We start from the raw sequence: 27,260 nt of genomic DNA, 5'->3' as shown, positions 1-27,260 counted from the left end.
CGCGGCCGGTTTGCAGAGCGCGCTCCCGGGTCACTTCGAGCGCTGCTGGGGATGCAGAGGGTGCTCTCCCGCGGACGGTGAGTGCGGCGTCGGGGTCGTAGAGCTGTCGGCAAACTTTACCCGGCGCCCTCTCCGGGTGCGCGGCCAACTTTGCCAGGGCGCCTTCCCCCCGGGCGACGCGCGCGGACCACGGTGCTTATCCGGCGACCAGTTCTGCAGGGGGCGCCCTCCGGGACGGTGCGCGCGTTGGAGCGGGTCGTTGGGCTCGCGAGCCACTCCAGGGAGCGCACCAGCGCGAGCGGGAGGCGGTGCCCGCAGCCCCGGCCGTCCCGGGAGACTGCCCCGTGCGACTCCGCCTCCTGCCGCGCCGGGCCTTATAGTTTCGCTTTCGTTGGGGCGGCCCCAAACCCTCGCCGCGGAGGAACCGAGACTGACGGCAGCTCTGGCCGCCTGGCCGCCCGGTCGCCGAGGACACGGTAACTTCGGCCCCTGCCTCCGCTTGCGCCCCTCCGGGCCCGACCGCGCGCGCTCCTTCCCTCCCTCCGCCCGCGGCCTCCCGCCCACCGAGCCCGGCCCCCCTCTCCCTCAGCCCGGCGCCCCTCCCACACCCCGGCGGCTCTCCTCCCCCTCTTTCCCTCTTCCCCGCCCGGGCTAGCCTGCGCTGAAACTTTGGGGAGAGGGCCCGACACCGCTTGCTCGGCTCGGCTCATTCTCCTTCCCTGCTGGCCGCGGGATTTGGAAGAGGGGGCGTGGATTGAGACCGGAGGGAGGGGATCGTGATCTTGCCGGGCTGACAGCGAGCGCTCGGGTGTCAGACAGCCGTGGGCACGGCTCTCCGCGCCCGTCTGTCAGCTGTGGGCCTCAGTCCTCCCTGTGCTTGTCTGTTAAATGGGAACGGAGACGACGGCGGGCCGAGGGTCGCTGCGAGAATGGAAGGAGGTGACTGGTGCATATAGCAGTGCCTCCGTTTGGGCTCAGTGTGCCAGAGCCAACTGTCATCCTGGCTGGGGCTCTTGAAGATCCCTGGCGGAAGTGAGAAAAGGCAGGACCACAGGCGACCTTGCAACCTTTCATCGTTGTATTCAAGTTTGTCATTTATGGGGCAGTAAAATTACTTGTGGGTTATTCTGTGTGGGTCATTCCCAGGCCTCTGCTCTGGTGGACTTTGCTTCCTTACAGGCTGTTTCCTCCTTCAGGGGCTCCTGACCTTCAGCCTCCATAGGCAGCCCTCACCTGGGTTCATAATTCGCCTCTGATTCCTGTTAGTTGCGTAGCCCTGGGCAGATTACTTAAACTCTCTGAAGAAAGCGAAGTTTCCTAGCAGTGCTGTGAGCCCCTGGTGGGGGGGAGGGGGCACTCGAGTGCCAGGAGAGCCCTTTCTCCAAGTGCCAAAGGTGAAAGGTGGAGGTCCTCTATCCAGGGCTGCTGGAGGGCTGCTTCTCTTTGCACTTTTAGGGAGATTGTCTTCATTGGGGCAAGAGTGGGGTGCAGATTGTGTTATGTCACTTTTCAGAGGAAGCAGCTGCAATGAGTCCATCCTCCCACCCATGGGGGAAAAAATAAACAGTTCAGGATATAGCTGGGAAGTGATTTCCTACCAGAAGTGTGTACCAGTCGCCTGTTAAAATGTGTTTAGAAATAATCACTAGAGGAATTTTTTTCATTCTCCACAAAAGCTGCTTAAGATATGGATGTGATTTTAAAATACGGATGAAGGTTGACAGCTGAATGTTTTTTAGTCTTTGCGTTCTGCCAACAGTGGTGATAAGGAGGAATATTTATTGAACATTTATTGAACACAGTGCTACACTGTGCTTAGCACTTTACGCACATTTTTCCATTCATCCTCATGGCCAACCTGTGACTTAGACATCGTTATCTTCCCATTTCACAGATGAGGAAGCTGAGGCTCAAAGAGATTGAGCACTTTGTTCAAGGCCCCATGGCTAATAGATGGAGGAGCCAGTTTAACCCCTGATCTGCTCTTCCCATGACTGGGCTGTCAACTTGGTTGTGTTTTCTGACCTTTATCAACAATTTATTCAGGGCACTGAATGATTTAAACATTTTAAGTACATTTTAGTTAAAATGTTTATAAAGAAATATTTATTGGGGCACCTGAGTGGCTCAGTCTCTTAAGCATCCAACTCTTGATTTTGGCTCAGATCATGATCTCAGGATGGAGTCCCTGCGTGAGCCTCAGTGCTGGGCGTGGAGCCTACTTAAGACTCACCTCCCTCTGCCAATCCCCCCTTCCCTCTCTTAAAAAAAAAATATGTATATATATATGTATATACATATATATATATATTGAGTGCCCGCTGTGTCCTGGGCACTTTTCTATGACTAGAACAAAAAAAGGATGATTAAGATACACTCTCAGTCTGCAAATAGGGTCCTCGTGGTTACTAGCAACAGTAAGAATGACAATAGCTAACATAGAATGCTTACCTAGAGCTCCTGGCAATGCTAATGCTTTCTGTGCATCATATACTGATTCATTTAAAGAGAAGATAGACACATTTAACTGAAGACAGATGTGCCATTGGATTAGCGGTAGCCCTTGTGTGACTGACGGCCCTTGGCAACCTGAGCCCTACAAAGAGGACAAACACCAGAGAACAACAGTAGGCCTGCCCTTGCCAGGCACAGCAGAGGTGAGATCGGCCTGGATTTTCTTGATGGGATCTGAGGATGAGTGGAAATACGGGGTCAACACCAAGTCTTGGCTTGACTGAAATGATGTGGCCAAGATTAGGCACCCCGCTGGGCCAGGACCCTTGTTCTGGGTGAACTTGATTTTACCCAGAAATCAAGCCCAGTCTCCTAGGAGTCAGAAAGTCACTGAATGTTTGCTGCCCCCACTGTCTAGGAAGTGGGGACACAGAAGACCCCTGTGGCCTAGTGTTTGGAAGGAAAGCTCTGGAAAGCCTCCCACCACTAAACCAGGAATAAGCCTGAATTTTAGGTCTCGGTAACCAAGTCCCCTCCACGTGGCTGGGAAGGACAAGGAGTTTCAGCTGCACCCCTGCTCTGATGGAGCATGTGTGTAGCTCCCCTCTGCCTGCAGAGCCCCATCCCCACCCTCTTGGCTTCCCCTTCTCAGACCTCAGATCAGATATCTCCTCCCCTGAGAGCCTTCCCTAATTCCTCTGAGGCTCAGTCAGGTCCCCTGGCGTGGCCACAGATTGTGGGTCCGCGTGGTGCTCACCACAGTGGCAGCTCAACATTTGTGCCATCCTTTCCTCAAAGCCTGTCCCCCATCAAGGCAGCACCAGGTCAGCGTGCTCCCAGCTGTGTCCCTGGCTCCTTAGCACCCAGCCTGATGTGTCAGACCCCCCAGTAAATATTCACTGAATGGAAGAAGAGGAGTTGCCAAAACTCTTCTCAGCACTTCCCCCCAGCATCAGAACCAATGTCTGGCTTTCTCAGGAGCTGTTTTGCTTAGGGTTGTCCTTTTTTAAAAAAAATTGGTCACCTTCTTTTATCACTGTATGTCCCAGACTCAGCCTTGAAGACTTAGCATTAGCAAAAGGCCCAAGGCTTAAACACCACATGTTGGAGGGAGCATCTTCTTCTGATGGATATTTTTGTCTTTTACCTTGCTAATTTTGAAAATATTTCTGTGCTTTGCTAACAACAATCTCCATGGAAAAGTAACTAAATCTATATAAAGGAGATGAAATAAAAACTACTGAGTATTTCTGCGTGCCTGGCTTTATGCTTCTCTGATCTGGGGATAGGGTTATCTCTGTTTTCAAGACGAATTTTGCACTCTAATCTGAAAAATCTAACTGCCACCAACCGGACACCACCCTTGTTGGGTGTTGAGAAACAAAATGACCACCTGGCTTCTCACAGTCATTGTAGAGAGCTGGTGAGGGACCCTCCCTCTCTCCCTCTCGGTTCTCTCTTCACTGTCCAGCTCACTCCTAAGGGAAGCTGCAGGGTGACGTGATAATACCACTCAGAATTCAAGGTCTCCAGGTCAGCACTTTGCCATCTTGGATGCCTCCCCTCAAGCTGGATTCCTTCTCCCCATCTCCAAAAGTCCTTACTTGTGCTCTGGGGCACAAAGTGTTCTGTCGAGTGGATGCCTTGTTGTTTTCCGACTTAGTGAAAACATCCCTGGGTGAGCCTAATCGGAATGAGGACCTGCGCCTGCCCACTGGCCCACTCTGCGATCGATCGGAGACTGGGAGCAGCAGAAATTGGACTCTGGAGGGGTTTTCCGTTGTTACTGAAAGCCAGGCCGTTCACTGGGAAGGAAACAGGATTTGAGTTAGGAAAAACAGCTTTAGTACAGGCTCTGCTTCCAACCAGCTGCATCACTTTTAGCTGATTCTTATCCGTTGGGCCATTGGTTTCTTGCAGCTTTCCATTCAATTAATATTTACTCAGTAAGCACCTTTTGTGTGTTGGGTGCTTCTGCCATGATGAACTTGGAACTGTTGTGTTTGAGCTAAACAATAAGAAGAGTGAAAATAAAAGGCAAAGAGAATGGGGGTGGGGGGAGCTGAGGAGATAGGTGTAATTAAAGAGGACTTCCCTGTGGAGGTGCCATTTAAGCTGAATTCTGAAGACTGATTCTCAGCAAGCTGGGCAGAGATGTCATGTCCAGCAAATGTGTGGGTGGTGACTTCCAGAAAGAGAGAACTATGAACCCTGACAGAACCTGAAATGATCATAATATGCTTAAGGACACTGAGAGGCTACATGGTGTGATGGTAAAGGGCGGGAGGTGCTCTGGGGTGCATACTGCTGGCTTCAGATCCAAGTCCTACTACTTGCTAGTTATGTAGCCTGGAACAAGCTATATAACTTTTTCTAGCCTCACTTACCTCATCTCAAAAAGCAGTGATCATAGGGGTGGTCTAACAGCATTATTGAGAGCATTAAATAAGGTAATGCTTACAAAAAATTAGCATGTAAATAATAATTCAGTTTCTATTCTTTTTTTTAAGATTTTATTTATTTATTTGAGAGAGAACAAGCAGGGGGGAGGGGCAGAGGGAGAAGCAGACTCACCACCAAGTAGGGAGCCCGATGTGGAGCTCTATCCCAGGACACCCAGATCATGACCAGAGCTGAAGACAGATGCTCAACTGACTGAGCCACCAGGTGCCCCAGTCAGTTTCTATTCTTACTGTTATTTTTTCTTCTCTAAAGTAGAGGGAGTAGTAGATTAGTAGGAGATCCTACATTTTTGGAAAGGGCCAGGTAGTGAATATTCTAGGCTTTTCAGGCCACATGGTCTGTGTCACAATTGCTCAACTCTGGTTGTGGCAGGAAAGCAGCCATAGACAATATGTAAACAGATGGGTAACTCTGCATTCCAATAAAACTTTATTTGCAAAAACAGGTGGTGGGCCATAATTTGCAGACTCCTTTACTAGATAACAAAGGGCCTTAAAATCCAAGGAGATGGGTTTAGATTTGAACTTTTTTTTAGATCATAGGGATCTCTTGAAGATTCTTGAGTAGGAAAATAATTTGATGGAAATCTATCTTGGTAAATAAAAGAATCTGATACAGACAGCTTTATACCCCAGGTTGCTGTTGTGTTTGAACTGGGTTTGAGTGATGCCAGGAAAAGGGTGAGCACTTTATAACCTGTCAGGAATGTAGGGGGAGTTTCTTGTCACTATAAACCTTGACCAACCTCCCACAGCTTCTCAGACACAGGGAACCTTTAACAAAACCATGGATGCCGGATGCAAAGCTCCCTGAGAGCATGGATTTTGTTTCCTTTGCTGCTGTCTCGTCCATCTCTAGAACACTGCCGGAAATAAAGTTGGTGCTCAAGCATTTGAATGACTTGTTGGTGCAATAGCCCTGGAGCGTAAACACGGAAGGCTGCTCCCCTGCAGGCTTGATTAAAAACTGTATCACTAGTGAGTGCTGCTTAAAAATATCCTGAGACTAGTGATGCCACTAAATACCAATGGTCTGGTTGGTTTTTTCCTTCCAGATGGCAGACGATCAAGGCTGTGGTGCAGAGCAGGCAGCTGGGGACGCAGGCAGCCCAGATGCAGTCGATGCTAAGCCAGACCGGTCCTCCTTTGTCCCATCACTCTTCAGGTAAGTTTCCTTCCTTGCCCTGGGCTTCTTCAGCCCACCGTGCCCCTGCTATCACTACACGCACACGGGGAGAGGGACGTTCTGGGCAGGAAGTCTGTGCTGTGCGTGGAAGATTTGCACAGAATCCTGGCAGCTATCTGTGACAACACTAGGATTTCCATGTGCACTGCCTGTCTCTGGGGGCAAGCCCAAAGCTAGCGGCGGGAGGATGGAGTGGTTGGTCTCCTGCTTGGTGGCTGTGCATCTGGGGGCAGCCACCCAGGAGTGAGGAGCTGCCCTCGGCAGAGGTGGTTTGCAGCCGGCCTCCTTTGAGGCAGAGTATATAGGCTGCTGCTGCCAGTTGGGACCAGGTTTGGCTGAAAGGCAGAATCCAGGGACACGGGACAGGAGGTTTTAGGGTAGCACTCCATTGAGGGAAGCATCCTGTCTAGTGGTTCTCATCTTTTCTTGAGTTCACTTCTAAAATTCTAAATTTTGCATTAATAATAATAATAGCTTCATTTATTACATTCTTGTATGCCAGCTCAGTGTTGCATGTAGCCCCCATAATCTTAGGAGATAGTTCTATTGTTATCATCACTTAATAGGTAGGGAAACTGAGGCACAAAGCGGTTTACTAGCTGGCCTCTCTGATAACAGTTTGTAAATGGTGGAACTGAGATCAGAATGTACACGGTACCAGCACCACTCAACAGTTCTGTGCTTTCCATTTAAAAGTGGGGCTGCAAGGACATGGAGGAGCCCCTTATCTCCCTTCAACCTTGGTCATGGAATGGCAGGCAGTAGGGCTTCCTGGCAAGAAGCTGGAGTGCTTTGAGGGTCAGAAGCATCTGACTGTTTGGTATGTCCTAAGCCAAGCCCCACCTGGGAGGGACAGTGACAGAGATAAAAGTTGAGGTTAGGGAGTGCTCCCAAGCAGTGCTCAGGAGGGGAAGAGTGGGTGATGGGGGATAGCCCGGCTCCCTGCAACATCCCAGAGAGACCCTGGGGTCATACCATCCCACACAAGATGAAAAAGTGGGAAGACCCCCAACATCCTGGACCCGAATTCCATTGGCCTTGGTGGCCATTTAGGGTCAAGAATACCCGAGGAAATGATCAGAACATACAGCTCCAACCCCTGAGAACTTCTGAAAGCCATCAGATCAATCGATCTAAGCTAAACCCCTCCTCAGTGCAAGCCCCTTAGAACAGTGGCCATAAAATATTTCGTTCACGTAGCTGCAAAGTGATCTTGTAAAACTACACGTGCACGCATACATTTTAAGGTGACACAGAAATTTGTCAAATAGTTGCAAAGGATGTGAGAATATTTCAGTTTTCCCAACTCTTTGAGTCTTGGGGTAAAGTGAGTTACCTGTTGTGACAGAGAAAAGAGGAACTGTGTAATGGCCATTTCACAAGTCTTTATAAAAGCGTTTTGGTGTAATTCCTAGAAATTATGAAAACCAATGGTTTGTTGTAAACTGTTGACATTTAAAAATCACTTGTTTATATGTATGCAGTGGAATCTAAAGCCACAGGAGTTTGTGGTTTTTTAAAGATTTTATTTATTTATTTGAGAGAGAGAGTGTGAGTGGGGGGCTGGACAGAAGGAAAGGGAGAAGCAGGCTCCCCGCCGAGCAGGGAGCCCGATGCGGGGCTCGATCCCAGGACCCTGGGACCATGACCTGAGCGGAAGGCAGTCGCCTAACCGTCTGAGCCACCCAGGCGCCCCACTGCGGCCACAAGAGTTTTATAACCACATTTCTCCATTAAAAATGGACACGAGCAAGCTGTCTTTAATAGCTAGAATTTTTGTTGTTTCTTTTTTCCTCGAGCTCTTGTTTTTCCATTTATTTCCCCCCCACACACAGTATTTTATTCTGCTGTAATGGGTTTAGTTACTTGAAAGTCTTTTATTGATCACCTCATCGTGCACCTCTGTAACATATAGGTGTGCATGCATGTGTATGCATAAATTGTAAGGCCTTTTTCTAGGTATCAGGAGTATTAAAAGAAATTTCTCCTACATTGAGTTACTAATAATTTCTCCTAGACTAAGTTTATGTCCCACCTATTATTAATTCACAGTTGGTCCAAACAAATGTTGATAAATCATCAGTGCTATTAAATTGCTATTCACCAAAATAATAATGAAATAAAAATTGCATTTAAATTCCAACTTATAATGGGAAAGCAGGCTTTTAAAAAGCTAGTTTACAAATAGATGGACAAATAATAGTCATTGCTAGAATAAGAAAGTTCAATATCACCTCTTTTGCCTATTTGTCATTTTTAGAGGTAGAAGTGCTGAGACACCATGAATAAGTACATGGGATGGCAGCAGTTTTGTTATAATAATGCCACTTAATTCTTTGAATTCCTTCTAAGTTCTGTGCCAAAAACTGACAAAATCAATTAGGTCCATCTGCAATTGTATTGAGAATGATTAGAAATTACCTGACTTACAAAAGGAATTGTTATTCAGCCCTTAGAAACATTTACTTTTTTTCCATCCTGGGAAGTACACTCAAAAGGCTTTATCAAAACTTCTCCCAAAACCGTACATTAAACCTGTTCCTCTTTATTTAGAGGCAACTTATGTAACCCAAAATATTCCCGACAGAGATAAGATAATTAAAATAGCAATGTTAAACTTTTGTCAGTACCCTTTTTTTCCCCTTTTTTGGTAAAATGCTTATTTTAAACTATCTGCTTTTTAAAATATTTCATTGTTAAGACCTTAGAGCTGCAAATGTAACTGGGCATTGGACTCGAATCCTATATTTGTGATGCACAGGCCACCTACCAAGGAGGTAGTCCATTCAAATAAACTTCTACATAATTTGTGATGTACCCTAAAAATTTAGGTTTTTCCTTTCATTTTTATTTACTTAAGTAAGATGGAAGGTTCTTTCATGTGGTTTTAAAATTAACCATGTCTGGGGCGCCTGGGTGGCTCAGTCGGCTAAGCGTCTGCCTTCGGCTCAGGTCATGTGCCCTGGGTCCTGGGATCGAGTCCTGCCTGCTTTTCCTTCTCCCTCCACCCCTCCCCCTCTCATGCTCTGTCTCTCTGTCTCTCGAATAAATAAGTAAAGTCTTTAAATAAATAAATAAAATGTCAGGTGCCATTTTGGGTCACCAATTCATTATTTCAGTCATTCATTAAATATCTATGGAGCAACAGTGAGAAGCTAAGCCCCTTGTACCAAGTCCCATAGTTGATTAGTGAATTTGAACCTGCATTCGCCTGCCTCTCACACCAAGCTCTCAATGAGGACTCTCAGCTGCTGCCTTAATATGCCAGGCTCTGTGTTTGGCCCAGAGCCGCAGCTGGAAACAAGGTCAACAAGATCCACATGACCCTAGCCCCAGACCCTCACATTCCTGCAGTGAAGGCAGGCATGCAACAAACAGGTAACTGAGGTAGGGCAGAGCAGGGCGCTGGGGGAATAAAATTGAAAAGGGGACCCGGACTGGTCTTGGGTGAAGGAAGCTCCCCCCCCCCCCCCGGAGATGTGATGTGTGCTGAGACTTGATGGGGGTGGGGAGGATGGTGAAGGGTGGTGGGTGTGTGAGATCCGGATGATGCATGCTGGCAGCAATGTGGAATGTGGAAGGTACCCCAGAAGAGGAGACAGGAGAAAGGAGCAAAGCCCAGGTTTTAGAAGGACTCGTCTGTAAGTCACATTAAAGATTTGGAATCGATCCTAAGAACAAGGAAGTCATGAAAGAGTTTAAGAAGTACAGTGATTTAGGGGCGCCTGGCTCAGTGGGTTAAGCGATGGGCTCTTGGTTTTCGCTCAGGTCATGATCTCAGAGTCCTGAGTTCAAGCCCCATGTTAGGCTCTGCACTCAGCATGGAGTCCACTAGAGATTCTGTCTCTCTCTCCCTCTCCTTCTGCCCCGCCCCCTCGCCCCCGTGCTCGCTCTCTCTCTCTCTCTCTCTCTCTCTCTCTCTCTCTCGAATAAATCTTAAAAAAAAAGTAGAGTGAATTGATCAACTATAGCTACCAAAAAAAAAAAAAAAAAAAAAAAGACCTGCAGTGCGGGGCAGGCCCTGAAGAGGGGGCTGTTGCAGTTCTCCTGGCCAGATGCCCCTGGAATGTGGCAGGTGGAGCGGAGCTGCTGGATCCCAGAGGTGGCAAGAGGTAGAAGCAACGGGACTCTGTGACCAAAAGGAAGAAGGGCCAGAGAGGGGAGAGACGCTGAGGAAAGTGGCATCTGAACTCCATGGAAGATTGGAGTCATCTGGTGACCCCTGAGTCCTCTGGCTAGAGAAAGAGGTGATGAAATCCTTATTTCTATTGTCATAATGACAGAAGGACACCAGCATTTTGCCACCTTCCATAGCTTCCCTGAACATTCCTGCTGCCTCGACTTTGCTGCCCGAGAGTGCATGACAAGTTTGGGTGATAGGACGAGACTCCAGACAGTGATTTGCTGCAGAGAGTGGGTGTCCACGGTCCCACCTGGTGCGTTGACAGGGTCGACGCCTATGGCTTCAGCTCTGTGTCTTGAGATTCTAGAAGGGATTGTTTATTCTGCTGAATTTAACTCATGGGGGTGACTTGAATACGGCAGAGCAAATCTGGGAGGTGCGGCGGCCCCTCCCGTGGTCCCCTCTGCAGAGTGCGGGACATGAAGTACCCCACATGTCAGGTGTGTGGGTGCACTGCGGGCTACCTCGGGTGCTCCACGCCCCTGACGGCAGGCACCCTACACAGCCTGTCCCGTCCCCAGCTCCCTTCTCCAAGGAGGAGAAGGTAAAGCAGTGGGGGGGACAGTGGTGCCCCCTGCCCATTTCTAACTGATGACACCCGCCTTCCCCTGGGGACCTCAAGGATTCTGGGAAACAAGAAAGAAGTCTCCTCCCCGCTACCCTCCGCCGTCCAGCCTGGGAGGACTCCCTGGCCCCAGGTATTTGTTCCAAGTTCTCAGACTTACCATGGCTTTGTCGCCTCTGTGTCACTAGATGGCATCACATCATCGTTTTATTTCCAACCCGTTGGGCCCTGAGTAAACCCGGCTGTTCTTTAACTTACTTTAAAAAAAAAAAAACAATTTTATTAAAATGTTTTCTAATTTCCTGATTATTGAAGAACATTTGGAAAACACAGGGAACCACAAAGGAAAAATATTCAAGATATTAACTTAAAATGCATAAAAGTGTCTGGACTTGTAAACAGAAAAGACTTAGAAGAAATCAGTATGTGCACCATCGGCATTCGTTATGAACCACAGTTTATGGAACAAGTTCTAGAATCATCTGTGCCTGCAAAGAGGGCTTCCTCTTGAAGTAAAGGTAACCCTAGCACCTGGCACGAGGTACCTGCCGTCCAAGGTCGCAGCCTGGTCCCTGCCCTGGATGTGAACTCAGGTCCTTATTGAATGTCTAGGCATGGCTACGGAAATGACTGCAAAGAGCTCATTGCTGAACTGTAGTGTACTGGGAACTGTGGGAGGCAGGGGCAGGGGAGGAGGCAGAAGGAGGAGAAGAGAGAGCCAGAGGAGTTGGAAGTGGAGTTATCAGGGGACAGGCAGAGCCTGCCTGCCAGGGCCAGGCCACAGTGGAAGTGATGATCAGGCCAGGTCTCCAAGCACAGGTTCTTGGAACAGGGGTGGAGGCCCGTGGACTGCGTGAGTTTGGTATTGGTGGCACCACAGGGATCCACCATAGGTACAAGGCTGGGCCTCACCCAGCAGCCTCCTACATGTCCTCCCTCGGGCACACTTGAGCTGTGAAATCAGAGGCGCCTTTCTCGGTCCTGCTCAAGGTCCCTGTTCAAGGAAATAAAAAGGCAAAGTAGCAAACAGATTTCACACACTCAGATTTCCCCGGGACCTTGGTGGAACCTTCTGCCTCCCTGCAGAGGGGGGGTGTTTATCCTTCCATTTCCCAAGCGAAAGGGGGAGGAGAAAAGCCTCATTTTCAAAACTTGATAAACTCCCAGCTTTTGAGGCACTTGTTCAGAGCCCATGGGCTTTCTGCTCCGTGTCATCTCTGTGCTCCGGACTTTGTGCTCCTCAAGTGTATTTAGTGAAGGCCACTGGCTTCTGATTCTTTCTCCTCCGTTGCTACTCGGGTTTCTCCACCAGCTAAGTGTTATATGTAAACAGATCCCCGTAAAAATATGTGTTCTTTGTATAATTATAAGAAAGATCCAGGCAGCCTGTCTTTTCATTTGGAGGGGAGGGTGTTTCAGAAGCAATGCTTTGGAATTAGAGAAGAGGACAAAGAGAGCAGACCTTCAGCTCATTCCAAAGAATATGTTCCAAATTAAGCAAAAGCTCTTTGATCACACCCATTGATTCAAAGAGCCAGGACCCCCCCAAAAGAAAAGGAATGTTAAAATAAAATCCAGGGAGTTGACTTTTCCATAAAGGAGGTCTTTGAATTCAGGGTATAGAATACTGGATGCTTGTCTCCCAAATTTGTATGTAAACAGTACTCAAGGTTCAGTGCTGTATTTGAGGCGGACGTCCCAGGTTCTGGTCCTGGCCTCCCAGTCACTCGTTGAGGGACTAGCAAGTTCTTTGACTTGTTTGAGCCTCAGTTTTCTCCTCTGCATAATAGGGGTATGAATACCTGTCCATGGGATTGTTTGTGAGACTTGAATAAAGTCTGTCAGCTTGCTGAATAGCCGGATGAGGAAGAAACTGTTACATCCTTCCTGAGGGGGAGGAAATCCTCCTACTGTAATGTTAAAACTGGAAGATTCCTGAAAACGTGATATGTCCCAATTCCTTCCTCTAATAGTCAAGGAAAGTTATGACCAGAGAGGTAAAGTGCTTTCTTTACCCATAGTCACCCAGCAAGACCAGGCCCGAGACCCAGGTCTACCTTGGGGTCCAGTACTCCACCCCTTATATCAAGTGCCGGTCCCGACTGCAGTGGTATGGAGCCTTTCAACCACATTAATCCACCAGCAGAGCGGTTATTCTCTCCTACCCAAGTGGGTCAGCAGATTTAATTCTTCATTGAAATTGCTCCCTTTCTGCTTCACTTCACCTGAGGGATGGACAGTGTTCCAGCAGGGCTGGCAATGGGCTTTCTGATAGAGAGCCAAGGGCCCATTACAGGAGCAGAGAGCCACACCTCTAAAACATGGTCACAGGATCTAGACACTTTGAAGCTCCACACATGCAGAATTCCTCCAGTTATTTTAGGTTATTGCTCTCCTGGAAGGGAAAAAGTGAGCTGGAAGGTTAAAAAAAAAAAAAAAAATGAAGAAGGCAAGTAAATGATCAGGTTTTCATAGTAATAAAAATGTTAAAACACTATTCTAGGGGCGCCTGGGTGGCTCAGTCGGTTAAGCATCTGCCTTCGGCTCAGGTCATGGTCCCAGGGTCCTGGGATCAAGTCCCGCATCGGGCTCCTTGCTCCGCAGGGAACCTGCTTCTCCCTCTGCCTGCCACTCCCCCTGTTTGTGCTCGCTCTCTCTGACAAATAAAAAAAAAAAAACTTTTTTTTAAATAAAATCTTAAAAAATCACTATTCTAGAAGTAAGTCTAGTTGCAGAGAAGTACTGTGAGGAGCGCCTAGGTGGCTCAGTCGATTAAGTGTAAGACTCTTGGTTTACACTCAGGTCATGATCTCGGTCCTGAGATAGAGCCCCACGTCAGGCTCCACACCCAGCAGGGAATCTGCTTGAGATTCTCTGTCTCCCTCTGCCTCTGTTCCTCCCCCCATCTAAAATAAATTAATAAAATCTTAAAAAAAAAAAGAGAGAATGAAAAGTACCATGAAACTAATGCCTGTTTCTCCGGCGCACACATGATCACAAGTGAGATGCACAGTGTGGCCTTGCATGTTCAAACGCCGAGCTTGCTGGAGCTCAGGGTGTTTGGCCTGACACGCTTCTGTTATGGAGCGTCTACCGATCCTCTGAAGGTGGAAAAGATACTTGCAGTGAGTGTGTCAGAGTGCGGGCTGAGCTTGGCCATTCTCAGTTCTGGAGCCTGCAGCCATAATACAGACATCAGTTTTAGGCTATTGAAAGGGAATTCTGTCCTTGATTTACCCCTGGCTGATTTTTTTAGTCTTTTATCAATTTCTTTTTCTTTTTTAGACTGAGAGCACGTGCTTAAGCAGGGGGTGGAGGGGCAAAGTTAGAGGGAGAGAAACCTGAAGCAGGCTCCACACCCAGTACAGAGCCCAACGTGGGGCTCCATCCCACCACCCTGAGATCATGACCTGAGCTGAAGTCAAGAGTCGGCCGCTTAACCACCAGAGCCACCCAGGCGCCCCTTTTATCAATTTTTATTGTCAGAGGTCTATCTCTCTGTTCCGTTGCGCAGGGGGGAAACGTGCATGTGGATAAGCTTGGGGGAAGGACTTTTTCTCCGTAGCCTATTTTAAACCAACTTCGTTTCCCAAAGTAGGTGTATGCTTGCAAATCTGAGTTTCAGAAAATAATGTACAGAGACAGTTTTCCCTTTGTCCACAGACCTGAGGACGGCAAATGGTTCGGTGTGCCCAGGGGTAGCAGGGATTGTAGCTCCACAGTGTCAGCCCCACGTCTTCCGCTGGCCCTGACCTTGAACCAGGAAATTGAGAAAAGCATCCTTGAACCCTTTGCTCAATAAGTGTTTCATTTTTATGTGTTCACATTTTCCTCCTTGCGTTTGGAGGGTGAGGTGGGAAGGGGTAGGAACTCCTGGATCACTCACTTGATTCAAGACCATTGAAAAAGGTTTATCTGCCTCATTTGAAAATTAAAGTATTTGGTCTGCCTCTGTAGTCTTTTATTTGTATTACTACTTAGAATACCTTTATAAGGAGAAAAATAACCTAGAGAATTTGAACTCTGATCCACCACAAGGTCACCTCCTATTTTTGTTCATTGACTTACCTCTAATTTTACATATTTTGCCATTTCTGTGTGTGCTGTTCTGCCACCTTTTGTAGGCTGGCCCTTTGGTGGGTCACCCCCAACTGCATGCTCATCACTTTAAATAGCTGTGTGGTATTTTATTCTACTGACACTCAGTCTCTTGCTTAGCCATCCCCCTGTTTCCATGTTTTCACTCTTAAAAACGGTGCTGCTGGCTGCATCTTTGTGGACCTTTGGGGTTTTTTTTCCCCCCTTTGGATCCCACGCTCCTAGAAAGTCACTTTTTCTCTAGGGAGCTGTCCCGGGGTGGGTAGGATGCAGCAGTGTGGAGCCTGGGCATTTCTGCCGGTCAGCAGAGAAGGGGGAGGCCAGTGTGACTTTCCCAGCCCCAGTGTGAATGGTCCTATGGAAAACTCCAGCGTGCAGTTCACTGCTGATTCAGTCACGGGCCTTCAGGGCCGGGCGGGCTCTGCCAGTCTGCTGTCCCCTGCTGAGCCCCGAGCATGCTGAGTTTTTATTATTACAGAGAAGAAGGAAACTCGCTGCCTGTAGTTGCCGGGCGAAGCCTAGTTCTGATGCACAGGGGGGTGCTTTCGGATGGAGACACGAGGTACCACCTTGACTCTTTCCTTTCCTCTCTACCTCACTCTGTGCCTTGGTATGTCAGGACCGTCGGGGATACCCACCGCCGTTCAAATGTTGAAACCATGAATGAATCATCCCAAAAATATTTAGACAAAGCAGCTACAAAAACCAGAGCTGTAGTTCCGAATGAAACAGCCCTTGGGAAATGTGTGCCTGGCGGTGTGTTTACTTTCCTGCTGATGAATGTCTGCAAACAGATAGAGCTTCTGGGGATCCTATTCATGGAGACGCTTTAGAAAATAAACAGTAGCAGGTTTGCATGTTTCTATCCCCTTCCAAATATAGAAAGGTATAATTCACATCTCGAGCAGTCTAGGGGATCCGTAAGAGGATAAAAACCTGTATTTATCCACTCTGGTGATGGGGAAAATGATACTCACACCCAGAATGGATTGTAAAAATTCATTGTGCACTTTCTAAGGTTTTTTACTTCTTCGTAAAGGAGACAGAGTATTTTTATCCTGTAATGTTTTCTCGTATGAGTTGCTCTAGGCTCTTCAAGGACATCTTTTTATATAAATAACCATTGGAGCTTGGTTGTAATTTTTTGCCCCCTGACTTTGTTGAAATGACTGAGTTGGCCTCGCACTGTGGAATTTGATGTTCCCTAAAAATGGGTCTCTAACCCAAGAAGTTAGGATCATCTAGTTTCTTACTGATAATCAATGCTGTCATGATCTGTGTTCCTAGAAGAGATTTGAGCTTATCTGAATATGTCTGGGAAGAGAAGATATTTGTCCTTGCTCATACTGGTGAGGAAAGGCAACACGGAGAAACAAGAGAGATGGTTAGGAAGCATCATAGTAAATTAACCGCCCATTGCATTTTAGTGCACACTTACGAACACTTGCCAAGTTGTTCTGCCAGGCTGTCCTGGTTAGTGCAGTCTTGCTTATCTGGCCTGAAGAACAATGATTTCATGGCCAGATTTATTTTTTAAAATCTGTAGCCAATTGTGAAACACAGGATCTTTTAAGAGGATTTGGAACTTTTAATTCACTGTTCTGGTTTATCATGAGCCTTGCACTTAATAGCACATTTCAAAACAAGAATCCTGTGTTTCTTCTCAGCATTGTAATCTTGGCCAAAGTCTTCAGAAAGTGAAAAAGGTCAAGATAAAAGCTGGGTTTATCAGCAGAGAATTAGCAGAGGCAGAGGAGAAGGGGTGGGGTGGAGGGGAGCAGGTAGAATGGGAAATACTAGAATCTGACTTTAAAAAAAAATACCATGGCCAGCTTTTATTTGCTGTCTTCCCATGCCTCTCATCTATACTTTGCAGAATAAATGGGATAATGGTTATGAACAAACTTCATAAAAACATAAAACACTACACAAACACTAACAATATTTGTTGCTGGTGACGTAGGGAGATAGGAAGTTGTTCCTCCACCGTTTGCACCGTTCGTCAGATTCAGGAGAAAGGCTGGCTTCCGTTGATCTAGTCCTGAAAGAAGCTCTGTGCACCCTCCCTTTTGGGGTCTGTGTCATAGCCGTGCACATGTGTTCCCGGATCTTCTGCAGAAAAGTCCTATCAACTTAGGACAAGGAGAATGGCCACTTTTAGAAGCTCTTATCTCTGGGGGAGGATCACCAGCTGAAGAAATGTCTAATCTGGATCTCTGAAAGCTTCTTAGTACCCCTCGTTCCCCAGCCCTGGGGGAACGTGCCATGCGATTGGACTGTTGGCATCTTTCTGCAGTGGCTAATTAATGAGCACAATCTCTTTGGAGCCCTTGAAGCTCTTGCCCCTGTCCAATAGCAGTTGTTTATCTGAGGATCGGCTTGGTTCTGGCAATTGGTTTCCAAACAGGCAGTAACTCTTTATGATCTGCTGGTGCTGGGATTGCTAAGCTTCCCACCCCTGACTCTGAGTTACTGCGCCACCAAGGCCGTGCAGGGGACTCTCCAAACACTGCAAATGAGGCAGAAGAGGAGTGACATTTCCTGGAAGCATTTCGGTTGCAGTGTTAAAGTAATTGCAGCCTCCAGTTCTGTTTGCCTGGCACCCCTAGGAGACCTTGCAGGTTTCTCAGTAAGTTGTAAATCACACACACGACCCCACAGACGGTCTCACTGCTGCCGAGGGGCACCTTCCACAGGCCGCACATCCCAAGGTGTATCTGGTTCGACCTTCTGGCCACGAACCAAGGGTCCCAAAGGCTACACTCCTGTGGAAAGTGGTGTTTGACAGGAGAGGGCGAGCTGGCTCTTCTCCCTGGAAAGGGGCTCAGCAGTGGAAGGTTAGAGTCAAGAGGGCCCATGCAGGGGCGCCTGGGTGGCTTTGTCAGTTAAGCATCTGCCTTCGGCTCAGGTCATGATCTCAGGGTCCTGGGATCGAGCCCCACATCGGGCTCCACATTGGGCTCCCTGCTTCAGTGGGAAGTCTGCTTCTCCTTCTTCCTCTGCCCTTGCCCTCCCCCGCTGCTAATGCTTGCTCGCTCTCTCTCAAACAAATAAATAAAATCTTTAAAAAAAAAAAAAAAGAGGGCCCAAGTAGTGGGAGGACAGGCTAGTGCTGAGGGCCTCACACATCAGAGGGTCTGAGTGTCTCCAGGAAAACACCCAGGCCTGGCTCTGATTCTCTAAGTCTAGGGCAAGGCCCTGGAATCTGCATTTTCACAGAGGCAAGAAATGCTGGAATAGGGGACTTGGTGTCAGACCTGTGAGTGGGTCTGGGCTCTCACCCCTGTCTGGCTTTGTGTTCTCGGACAAGCTAATGTCATCTTTTCCTATGAGATGGGGCCAGTGCCCTAGAGAGTTGTTGTAAAGACCTTATGGGGTCATGTGTACAAAGCAGTGAGTGTTCCAAAATGGTACTTACTATGACTGTATTTATTAATGCCGTTGTTATTGACACAAAGAGGAGGAAGAAGCTCAAAAGACTAGGGAATCAAGTCACATGTGAAATCACAGTGAAACACAGAATCAGGAACAGAATCTCTCAGGAACCCTTTCAACGAGTAGCACAAAGAAGTATGACTCCAGTAATCTTCAAAATAGACCAGATAATGAAATCCCTTTGCAGCAGGTGATTTTTAACTACTAAGTAATTTGTATTTTAATCTTTTGAATAACTTATTCACATGTACTAAAAAAGAGATACAGTCACATTCTTCCTCCTTCCTATTGTCCTTGCCCCTGACCCGCTATCACACAGGTGACCACTCATTATGATATGCAACAAATACCATTAGTAATAACATTTATGTGCTATGGACTGCAGGCCACACACTGTTCTAAATGCTTTGTGAATATCAACTTGTTCACAAGCTGTGAAGCAGATGGTGTAATTTTGTCCTTTTTACAAAGGAGGAAGCAAAGCATAGAGAGGTTAAATAACTTGCCTGTGATCACTCAGCTATGTGGTGGGGCCAGGTTTCAAAGACCAGCAGTCCAGCCCTGGAATTAATGGGTTTATCCATTACATCACCCTTCAAGAGTCTTTATGCAAATACAAGGAAATGTGAAGATACAGTATTTTCCCCTCATTTTTTCCCAAAGGGTAGTGTACTGTTCTCATTGTCCTGCCCCCGCTGTTTTCTTTCATGCTTAACCTACCTACTGGAAATCATCCCACATCAGGACACAGAAAACTTCCTCACGCTTTCTTGCAGTACTATGTTATTCGGACTAAAAACCCTCCCCTTCATGGTTTAACCAGGAAGCAGAGGCTGAACTGGATCTTGTACCTGTCCTGCAGGTCCTGACTGGAGTGGCCAGCTGGACAAATTCCTGTCTGCCAGCCAGGTCTTTTCATTGAGGCATGCTATTAAGGTTGACGACCGGAGGGGCACCTGGGTGGCTCAGTTGTTAAGCGTCTGCCTTCGGCTCAGGCCATGATCCCAGGGTCCTGGGATCAAGCCCTGCATCGGGCTCCCTGCTCAGCGGGGAGCCTGCTTCTCCCTCTCCCACTCCCCCTGCTTATGTTCCCTCTCTCGCTGTCTGTCTCTCTGTCAAATAAATAAAATATTTTTTAAAAAAAAGGTTGATGATTGGAAATAAGAGCAGCAGGGGGGAAAGGGAAGAAGACTCGCCAGTCCACCAGCGTTTCCAGATAGCATTAGGTGTCATGCACAAGAGAAATACTTAAGCAAGACACCTGCCCCGTGTGCAGAAGCAGCTGCTAGCAGCTACCCTAAAACAGTCTGCCTCTCGGCACTCATTTCTCTTCCCAGATGTGAGGCTCTCCTACTATCTCTGCAGCAGCCTTGCAGCCAGAATTAACAAAGTGGAAGTGAAGGCACTGCTCTCAATGGGGTCTTGAGGGGAAGGTGGAACAGAAAGGGTGCTAATCCCCAGGAGAGGGTGCTCGGAAGCCTCACAGCTAGTAAGTGGCCGACTCAGATCCCTTGGACTTGGATTATAGCAGAACGTATCTATTATGTCATGGACTTCGGTCCCCTTTTTTTTCTTTCCTGGTGCTTTCTGCATCTTGATGATCATTTCTTCCTTTTGTTTGTCTCTCCAGTTACATGCTTTAGCCTGATCACAGGGGTTATTCCCCCAAAGTTAAGCTACAGATGGAGTTTTCCCAAGGCTGGTGCCTCTTAGGAAGATGAAGTCAATGGGATGGAATGGACCACTCTCTAATACGCATCTGCAGTCTGGGAAGACCTGGGTTTAGCAAAAAGCTCTTTTGGTTAGAAGGAAAAACAAATATTGACTGACTCAAATCCAGAAAGAGGAAGCAGATATTTTATTTCATTTTGAAAAATGAGAGTTGAACTTAGGCTTAGGCTATGTAAGGGAATTCCCTCCCTTTTGAAATATTTACCAGGGATAAGAATCACATTTCATCACATTCAATTTTAAGGTACTTTTTGTAACCATGGAGAGTATTTTCTTTAAAGGGTGTATATCTTTGTTCCCCTTTTGTATTCCTTTAAAAAAAAGTTTACTTCTCAAATCTATTCTAGTAGAAGTGGAGTTCTTTTTTTTTTTTTTCATGTAACTTATAACCAAGTCAGTTTTTCTTATAAAAGATGCTCACCAGTTTTGTTTTGCTCATCATTGTGGATGGGCTAATGGCAGCTTTAAAATATCACAGTGCGTTTCTTACTTGGCTGCTCTTATACAGCCAAGTTTGTTTCAGAATAATTCATATTGCAGAAGGTAGAAGTAGCGTTTTATCTCTTAAAGATCTCCAGCCTGTTAGACTTAATACAAGTCTTATTAGGGTCTTGGAGTGGCCTTCCATTAGCTAAAGACCTGTCCAGAGGCAATGAGAAAATGCAGGGAGAATTTTAACGAGGTCCTCGTCCCTTGTAAGCCCTGACCAATGTTAGTTGTTATTATAACCTATAAAATGCGTATAACAGAGCCACTTCCATCTCTTTCGGAGGCACAGATTGAAGATTTTGTGTGCATGTGAAAGACCACCTGGAGATAATTTTCCACGTGCACAGAGGACGCTGTCGGGATGGGTCATTGTCAGGAAATTCAAAAGTAAATCCTACCCCCCCCCCATGCACGGCATGCCCTTGAACACTACAGAAGCTCGCTTTGTTGATACTCGTCTCCGCTGAGCTTTTCTGGAGGCCCAGGAGAGGGAGAGTATTTACTGCCCAAAAAATTGGCCACGTCATTCTGTGACCGTCGCAGAAGTCTCTGTTTTCCAGGAGAGGAGGTCAGGGCTCTGTGAAGGGTCCCGTGGGCAGATGCCTGGGTCCCAGCCCAGTGCTCGTTTGTGCTGCCTCCCTGGGGAAAGAAGCATGGAGAAAAGCTGGCATCACACCTGTAGACCAGACAGAAAATGTAGGGAGGAAGATTCTGGAGAAGGTGGAGGCTATTTCTCTTTTAAAAATCAGATGATGGGCACCTGGGTGCCTCAGATGGTTAAGCGTCTGCCTTCGGCTTGGGTTATGATCCCAGGGTCCTGGGATTGAGCCCCACATCGTGCTCCCTGCTCAGCGGGAAGCCTGCTTCTCCCTCTCCCTCTGCCTGCTGTTCCCCCCGCTTGTGTTCTCTGGCTGTCTCTGTCAAATAAATAAATAAAATCTTAAAAAAAAAAAAAAGGATTCTCTCCTTCCTCTGCCCCTAAACGCTCATGTGCTGTCTCTCAAAAAAAAAAAAAAAATGCATCTATATTCATAAGGGATATTAGTCTGTAGTTTATAAAAAATATTTATGGAGCAACGTATATGCCAGGCATTGTTCTAGGTATTGGGACTTCAGCAGTTTTTTAGAACAGATCAAAAAACAATCTTTTCTCTCGTGGAGTTTCCATTCCTGTGGATGACCAGCATGGTTGCTTTCCACTCACACTTGACATTGTTTTCTGTGTCCTCTCAATGATGCTGCATGTTCCATCCTCCATGCGAGACTTTTGGTACCTGGATGGTCAGTGTCGGGAGATTGGAAGGGGACTACTTCCTTTTTTAAATTGCTGTTCCTTGGGGCGCCTGGGTGGCTCAGATGGTTAAGCATCTGCCTTCGGCTCAGGTCATGATCCCAGCGTCCTGGGATCGAGCCCCGCTTCGGGCTCCTGGCTCAGTGGGGAGCCTGCTTCTCCCTTTCCCTCTGCTGCTCCCCCTGCTCATGCTCTCTCTCTGTCTCAAATGAATAAACTTAAAAAATAAATAAATAAATAAATTGCTGCTCCCCCCCCCCTTTCTAATGTAACTACTTCTAACCTCAGGTATTTGTGTTCTGAATGTGGGTTCTTTCATTTAATACTATTGTGAGATTGGGTTCCTGTTGTCATGCTTTGTTCATTCTCATTGTTATATAGTTTCTCCTTATATGCATATTCAGCAGTTTATTCACTGCACTGTAAATGGACATTTGGATTATTTGCTGCTTGGGGCTCTTGCTGAACAGCACTGCTGTGCGCATGCATAGATCTGTCCTTTTTGCAAACACCTTTGCTCTGCTCTGGGGTGTATCACCAGGAGTGGAGTTGCTCTGTCATAGGATGCGTTTAAATTTAGTTTGGGTAGATTCTGCCAGTTTTCCACAATGGAAGTACAAAGTAGATTCCCAGCAGCTACGAGTGACAACTTGCAGGTACCGTATGCCACTATAGCCATGCTGCTGGGTGTGTCCGGGTATCACATTGCAGTTTTAGTTTTAGGGCAGGAGATCCTGTTTGTTTTAAATACGACAAACGGAGCCATCTGCCCACCTCGGGCCTTTTCTTACAGAGATTACAGCTTTCTTGGGCACCCCTTCCATGCTAGCAGTAGAATCAGGAGGCCATTCCTGTCCACACATCTTCCACAGCCCCTGACTGGCTTTCTGTTTCCCCAGTAAGAAGAAGAAAAATGACGTGGGGAAATCAATCAAGACCGCCCAGGACCGAGTGCTTACATATCAGTATAACATGAATTTTGAGAAGGTGGGCAAATGCATCATAATAAACAACAAGAACTTCGACCAAAAGACAGGTCAGTGCTGTGGGCCTGGGCTGACCTTTCCTGTCCCCTTCTGTCATCTTCAGCTTGTATCAGACTTTGATTAGAGAAGGGCCGTGCCCATCTGCCGGGGCAGACAGCCGCCCACCCAGTGCTCTTTACGTGCCCAGGAAGAAGGCACGAGGGACATCGGGAGCTTCGAGTCTGAGGTCCCACCACGTGCATTCGCTGATGTGGGACTTGGACCAAAGGGCTACGAATCGAGGGGAGGTCTTTGGTCTCGACTGAAGCAGAGAGTTGCCGTGACAAGGCTCACCTTCTGTGGGCAGACTGAATGACCTCCTTTGAGTTTGCTTCTTATCTCAGTTGCTCATTTCAACTGTGACCTTGGGAGCATTGAGACCAGAGCCCGAAAGGCTACACTTAGCGCCCGACCGGATGCGGCTAGCGGGCAGCACTCAGCCAGGAACTGCTCATCATGGCCTTCATTCCCACAGGTATGAGCGTCCGAAATGGAACAGACAAAGATGCTGAGGCCCTTTTCAAGTGCTTCAGAAATCTGGGCTTTGATGTAGTCGTCCATAATGACTGTTCTTGTGCCAAGATGCAAGATCTGCTGAAGCAAGGTGCGTGCCCGTCTCCTCCCTGCGCCTCCTCCCTGCTCTGGGGAGGGCCAGCACGCCAGCCTTCTCTGGAGGGCACCTTGGCGGGACAGAGCAATTTCAGCCCGGGCAGCCTTTCCTTCCTCTGGGCTACTCTGGCCCAGGCAGAGGCCTTTCAGGAAACTTCCACCTCTCCCTAAAAAGATGAAATCAGCAAGTGATAGGTTTGGTATCTACGGAACAGTCTCCATTTCAGAAAGCTAATTCATAGGGAAGAAACAAGTCTGTATCTTTCTGTCTAGAACGGAGTTGAAGTGTCAACCTTTCCCTGGTGGCAGATAGAGAAAAATAATCTCCCTATATTGCAGATGTTTATGTTTTAAACAGACTTTGCAGATACGGGAACTAAGGCACAAAATGGTGATGTAACTTGCCTGGTGCCACAGGCCTAACAAACAGCAGGGCCTTGCCCATTCAGCGCCCCTGGACGCTGCCTCCCAGCAGCCACCTGAACCCCTCCCACACGGGGAGCACACCTCCTCACAGGGAGAACACCTCCTCACGAGGCAACCCCATCTAGGTTTCAGACTGTGAGAATTCTAGAATCCCCCATCTCTAACTTCTCTGCACTGGTCTTCCTTCTCTCCAGAGAGGTGCTCCTCCCCGTGTACACCTGTCTGACAGTCAGTGGCCACTGCCAGGCCGGGAGGGAGGACCCTCTGGAGGTCCCACAAGACTTACGTCTTAACGTTTCCGTCCTCAAACCGCTTGCTTGCAGCCTCTGAAGAGGACCACAGAAATTCCGCTTGCTTCGCCTGCATCTTACTAAGCCACGGAGAAGAAAATTTCATTTATGGAACAGATGGCGTGACAGCAATAAAGGACTTGACCGCCCATTTTAGGGGGGACAGATGCAGAAGCCTTCTAGAGAAACCCAAACTCTTCTTCATTCAGGTAATCCCTTTTCAAAGCCAGTGCCATTGAACAAGGACAAAGATGACAGAGCGATGACAGAGCAATGACAGAGTGGCTTGGGTTCTATCACCTTTACAGATGTACGTGTTGTTTCAGTTGGGGTTTGCAAATTTAGGTTTTGTTTTTCTCCCCCTCCATGCTTGGCGTCTGTACTTGCATCAGATCAGCCGTTGTGAGGGTTTAAGACACTGTGATATTTTCATTTGCTTTGCTTGCTAATTTGACACAAGCTTTATTCATTATGTATTTATATTTCAAATTCTCGTTGAGCCGCTAATGCATGCCGAGCGCAGCCCTGGGCCCCGGGACGCAGCAGTGAAAACGCACACGTTCCTATTCCTGACTCCATGGAGTGATCTCTGCTTTGGTACTTAGGCTTGCCGGGGGACAGAGCTCGATGATGGGGTCCAGGCTGACTCGGGGCCAATCAATGACACAGATGCCAATCCACGATATAAGATCCCCGTTGAAGCCGACTTTCTCTTCGCCTATTCTACAGTTCCAGGTATCAGATCCATTGCCTGTGAACCGGACCATGCCATTGCACCATCAGAATGCAGGCTTGAGGCTGTATGCATTTCCTGTTGCTGCAGTGATAATTCCCTGAAACGTGGTGGCTTCCGACCTACAAGCTTATTACCTTATGGTTCTGGAGGCCAGAGTTCCAAGTGGGTTGGCAGGGCAACCCAGAATTCCAGAAGGAATATTCTGGAGGCTCTGGGGGGGGATATCCACATCCTTGCTTTTTCCAGCAAGTTAGAATTCCCTGGCTTGTGGTCCCCTGCCTCCAGCTTCAAAGCCAGCAACCTTGAATCTCTGTGACTCTTCTCTCCTGCACATCCCTCTCTTGAGGCTTGGATTAGAAAGTAGCTCTCGCCCCACCAAAGGGCAGTGAGGAGTTCCAGAGTTCTTCTCAAGCATTTCCTTTGGAAAGCTCCATGTGCCCATTTGTCTCCTACACACTTAGGTATTTGATATGTATCCGTGCAGGAACACTGGGCTGGGCATCTTCAGGCAGCCTTCTAAACCTAAGATGTTTGCTCTCTGCTCACACAGCCTAAATCTCATGGGGAACTTGCATGCAAAAAAGAGTAAGATAATTTCAGAGAAGCAGGTGTGAAGGCCCCATACACCGAGAGCTCCTTCTTGGTGGCCCGTGGCGCAGCAGCCAACTCAGCTGATCTGATCTTCTCCTTTCTGTCTTGTTGAAGGCTATTACTCATGGAGGAACCCAGGCAGCGGGTCCTGGTTTGTGCAGGCCTTGTGCTCCACCCTGAACGAGCATGGCAAGAGCCTGGAGATCTTGCATATCCTCACCAGGGTGAACAACAGGGTGGCCAGGCACTTCGAGTCCCAGTCGGATGACCCCCACTTCCACGAGAAGAAGCAGATCCCGTGTGTGGTCTCCATGCTTACCAAGGAGCTCTACTTCTGAAAAATTAACCATTTCAGGGATGCTTTTGAACTGAAAAGCTACGGATCATTTGTTCATGAGTCTTTTTTTTTTTTTTTTTTTTTTTTTGATGCTCTTGAAATACCCAGAAATTCTAAAGGATTTTAATTCAGGAATATTTATTGATTCAACAGGAAAGAAACTTTCTGGTGCTGTCTTATGTTCTTATGTTTTTGGAGACTTTTTTTTTATAATGTTACCTATTTGATGGCTTTGTAATTTCTTCTTAAGACTAATTTTCTGTTTGTATTTTTTCCTTGTTGTCCCACTCGGTACATACAACAGAAACAAGCTCCGCAGACTCTTGGCTGTGTCCATCATGATTGGTGGTGACATGGCAGACAGGGTCTACCTGGCCAAGAGCGTTCCAGTGCTTGGAAAAAAGCAGCCTGTATTCACCTGTATTGCAGAAAGTGGGTATTGAGTGTGATTTGAGTGATTTTTCATTGGCTTAGGGCAGATTCTCATGCAGAACTTCCCAGATAAGTTAGAGGGGGAAAAATGTTAATGATTCTAATATGTCTGTCTGATAGAGAGAAAACAGAAACCATTCTAGGTATTTCAATAGAGGGAATTTCATAGAGGAAATTGACCTACAAATATGGTAAAAGAGAAGCCAAATAAAAGGAATCTGTGACCACCAAGACTATGAAAAGGTATAGTCCCCTTAATCCAGAAGCTGGGGTAGCCCACAGGAGCCAGCAGTGTGGCGGGGGCTGCCTGGTGAGAGCCAGGACCACCGAGGGATTGTGGAAATTGGAGCCATGGCAGAGACAAAGCCCCTGCCTGAGGTGGGGCAAGACCAGCTGGGTCAGATGTGGAGAGATACCTTGGCTTCATCTCTCCTGCCCTCGAGTCTTCCTCCCGCACCTTACCCGGAAGCCAGCTGACAAGGGCCCTGCGAATCGTGATTTCCTACAAATACAGAGCACAGCAAAGCCTAGTGGGGCAGCACAGGAACAAGAAATGGATATCAGAATGGCCCATAATGTGAATATAAGTAATCCTATTCCCTGATGTGCAACGACTCCTCCCTTCAATCATTTATTCATTGAGTTGTCAGATAATCTCTGTATTGCCCACTATGTGCAAAATAATCTTTTTTAGCTTTGAAATCTACCTGGAACTTTTTAGATTATTCCATTCCTGATTCTGAGTAAGTTTTTTGTTACCTCTAATTCTCTATGGGGGAAAAGTTTATGGGGGCAGAGATTTTTGCACTTTGTTTTCAAGGTTACCTTTTGAATTCTCGACCATTTTATTCTGGCTTAATAACTGGTTAACATACAGATGTTCATATTTATTGATTAAAATGCGGTTGCTTAATTCCTAA

General features: G+C 47.3%; 1 protein-coding gene across 3 annotated transcripts; it reads left to right on the top strand.

Moving 5' to 3' along the window:
* CASP7 (caspase 7) lies at positions 1–27,260 on the top strand. 3 transcript variants are annotated; one of them, XM_028121734.2, is made up of 7 exons: positions 1–77; positions 5,972–6,081; positions 22,794–22,930; positions 23,395–23,523; positions 24,278–24,453; positions 24,850–24,979; positions 25,686–27,260. In XM_028121734.2, exons 2-7 carry the CDS (start codon positions 5,972–5,974, stop codon positions 25,907–25,909), a joined length of 906 nt encoding a protein of 301 aa, XP_027977535.1. In that variant the 5' UTR covers positions 1–77; the 3' UTR covers positions 25,910–27,260. The 3 variants fall into 3 exon arrangements, with proteins under 3 accessions (XP_027977535.1, XP_027977534.1, XP_027977533.1); XM_028121733.2 differs by lacking the exon at positions 1–77 and adding an exon at positions 391–476; XM_028121732.2 differs by lacking the exon at positions 1–77 and adding an exon at positions 2,434–2,657.

This window comes from Eumetopias jubatus, unplaced genomic scaffold, assembly GCF_037043125.1.
Source record: "Eumetopias jubatus isolate StellerSeaLion01/CBP00866 unplaced genomic scaffold, mEumJub1_p1.0 scaffold_17, whole genome shotgun sequence".
In the NCBI taxonomy this organism is placed as follows: domain Eukaryota; kingdom Metazoa; phylum Chordata; class Mammalia; order Carnivora; family Otariidae; genus Eumetopias; species Eumetopias jubatus.
Note: the sequence above shows the minus strand (reverse complement) of the source record. Positions and strands in the feature narration are given on the sequence as shown.

Bases quoted from the DNA above. Each gene is read 5' to 3' on its own strand.
- CASP7 (XM_028121732.2), top strand. From the start codon at position 2,538: ATGTGCCATTGGATTAGCGGTAGCCCTTGTGTGACTGACGGCCCTTGG. The intron at 24,454-24,849 runs GTAATCCCTTTT...TTTGGTACTTAG, and splicing joins CCAAACTCTTCTTCATTCAG to GCTTGCCGGGGGACAGAGCT. The intron at 24,980-25,685 runs GTATCAGATCCA...GTCTTGTTGAAG, and splicing joins CGCCTATTCTACAGTTCCAG to GCTATTACTCATGGAGGAAC.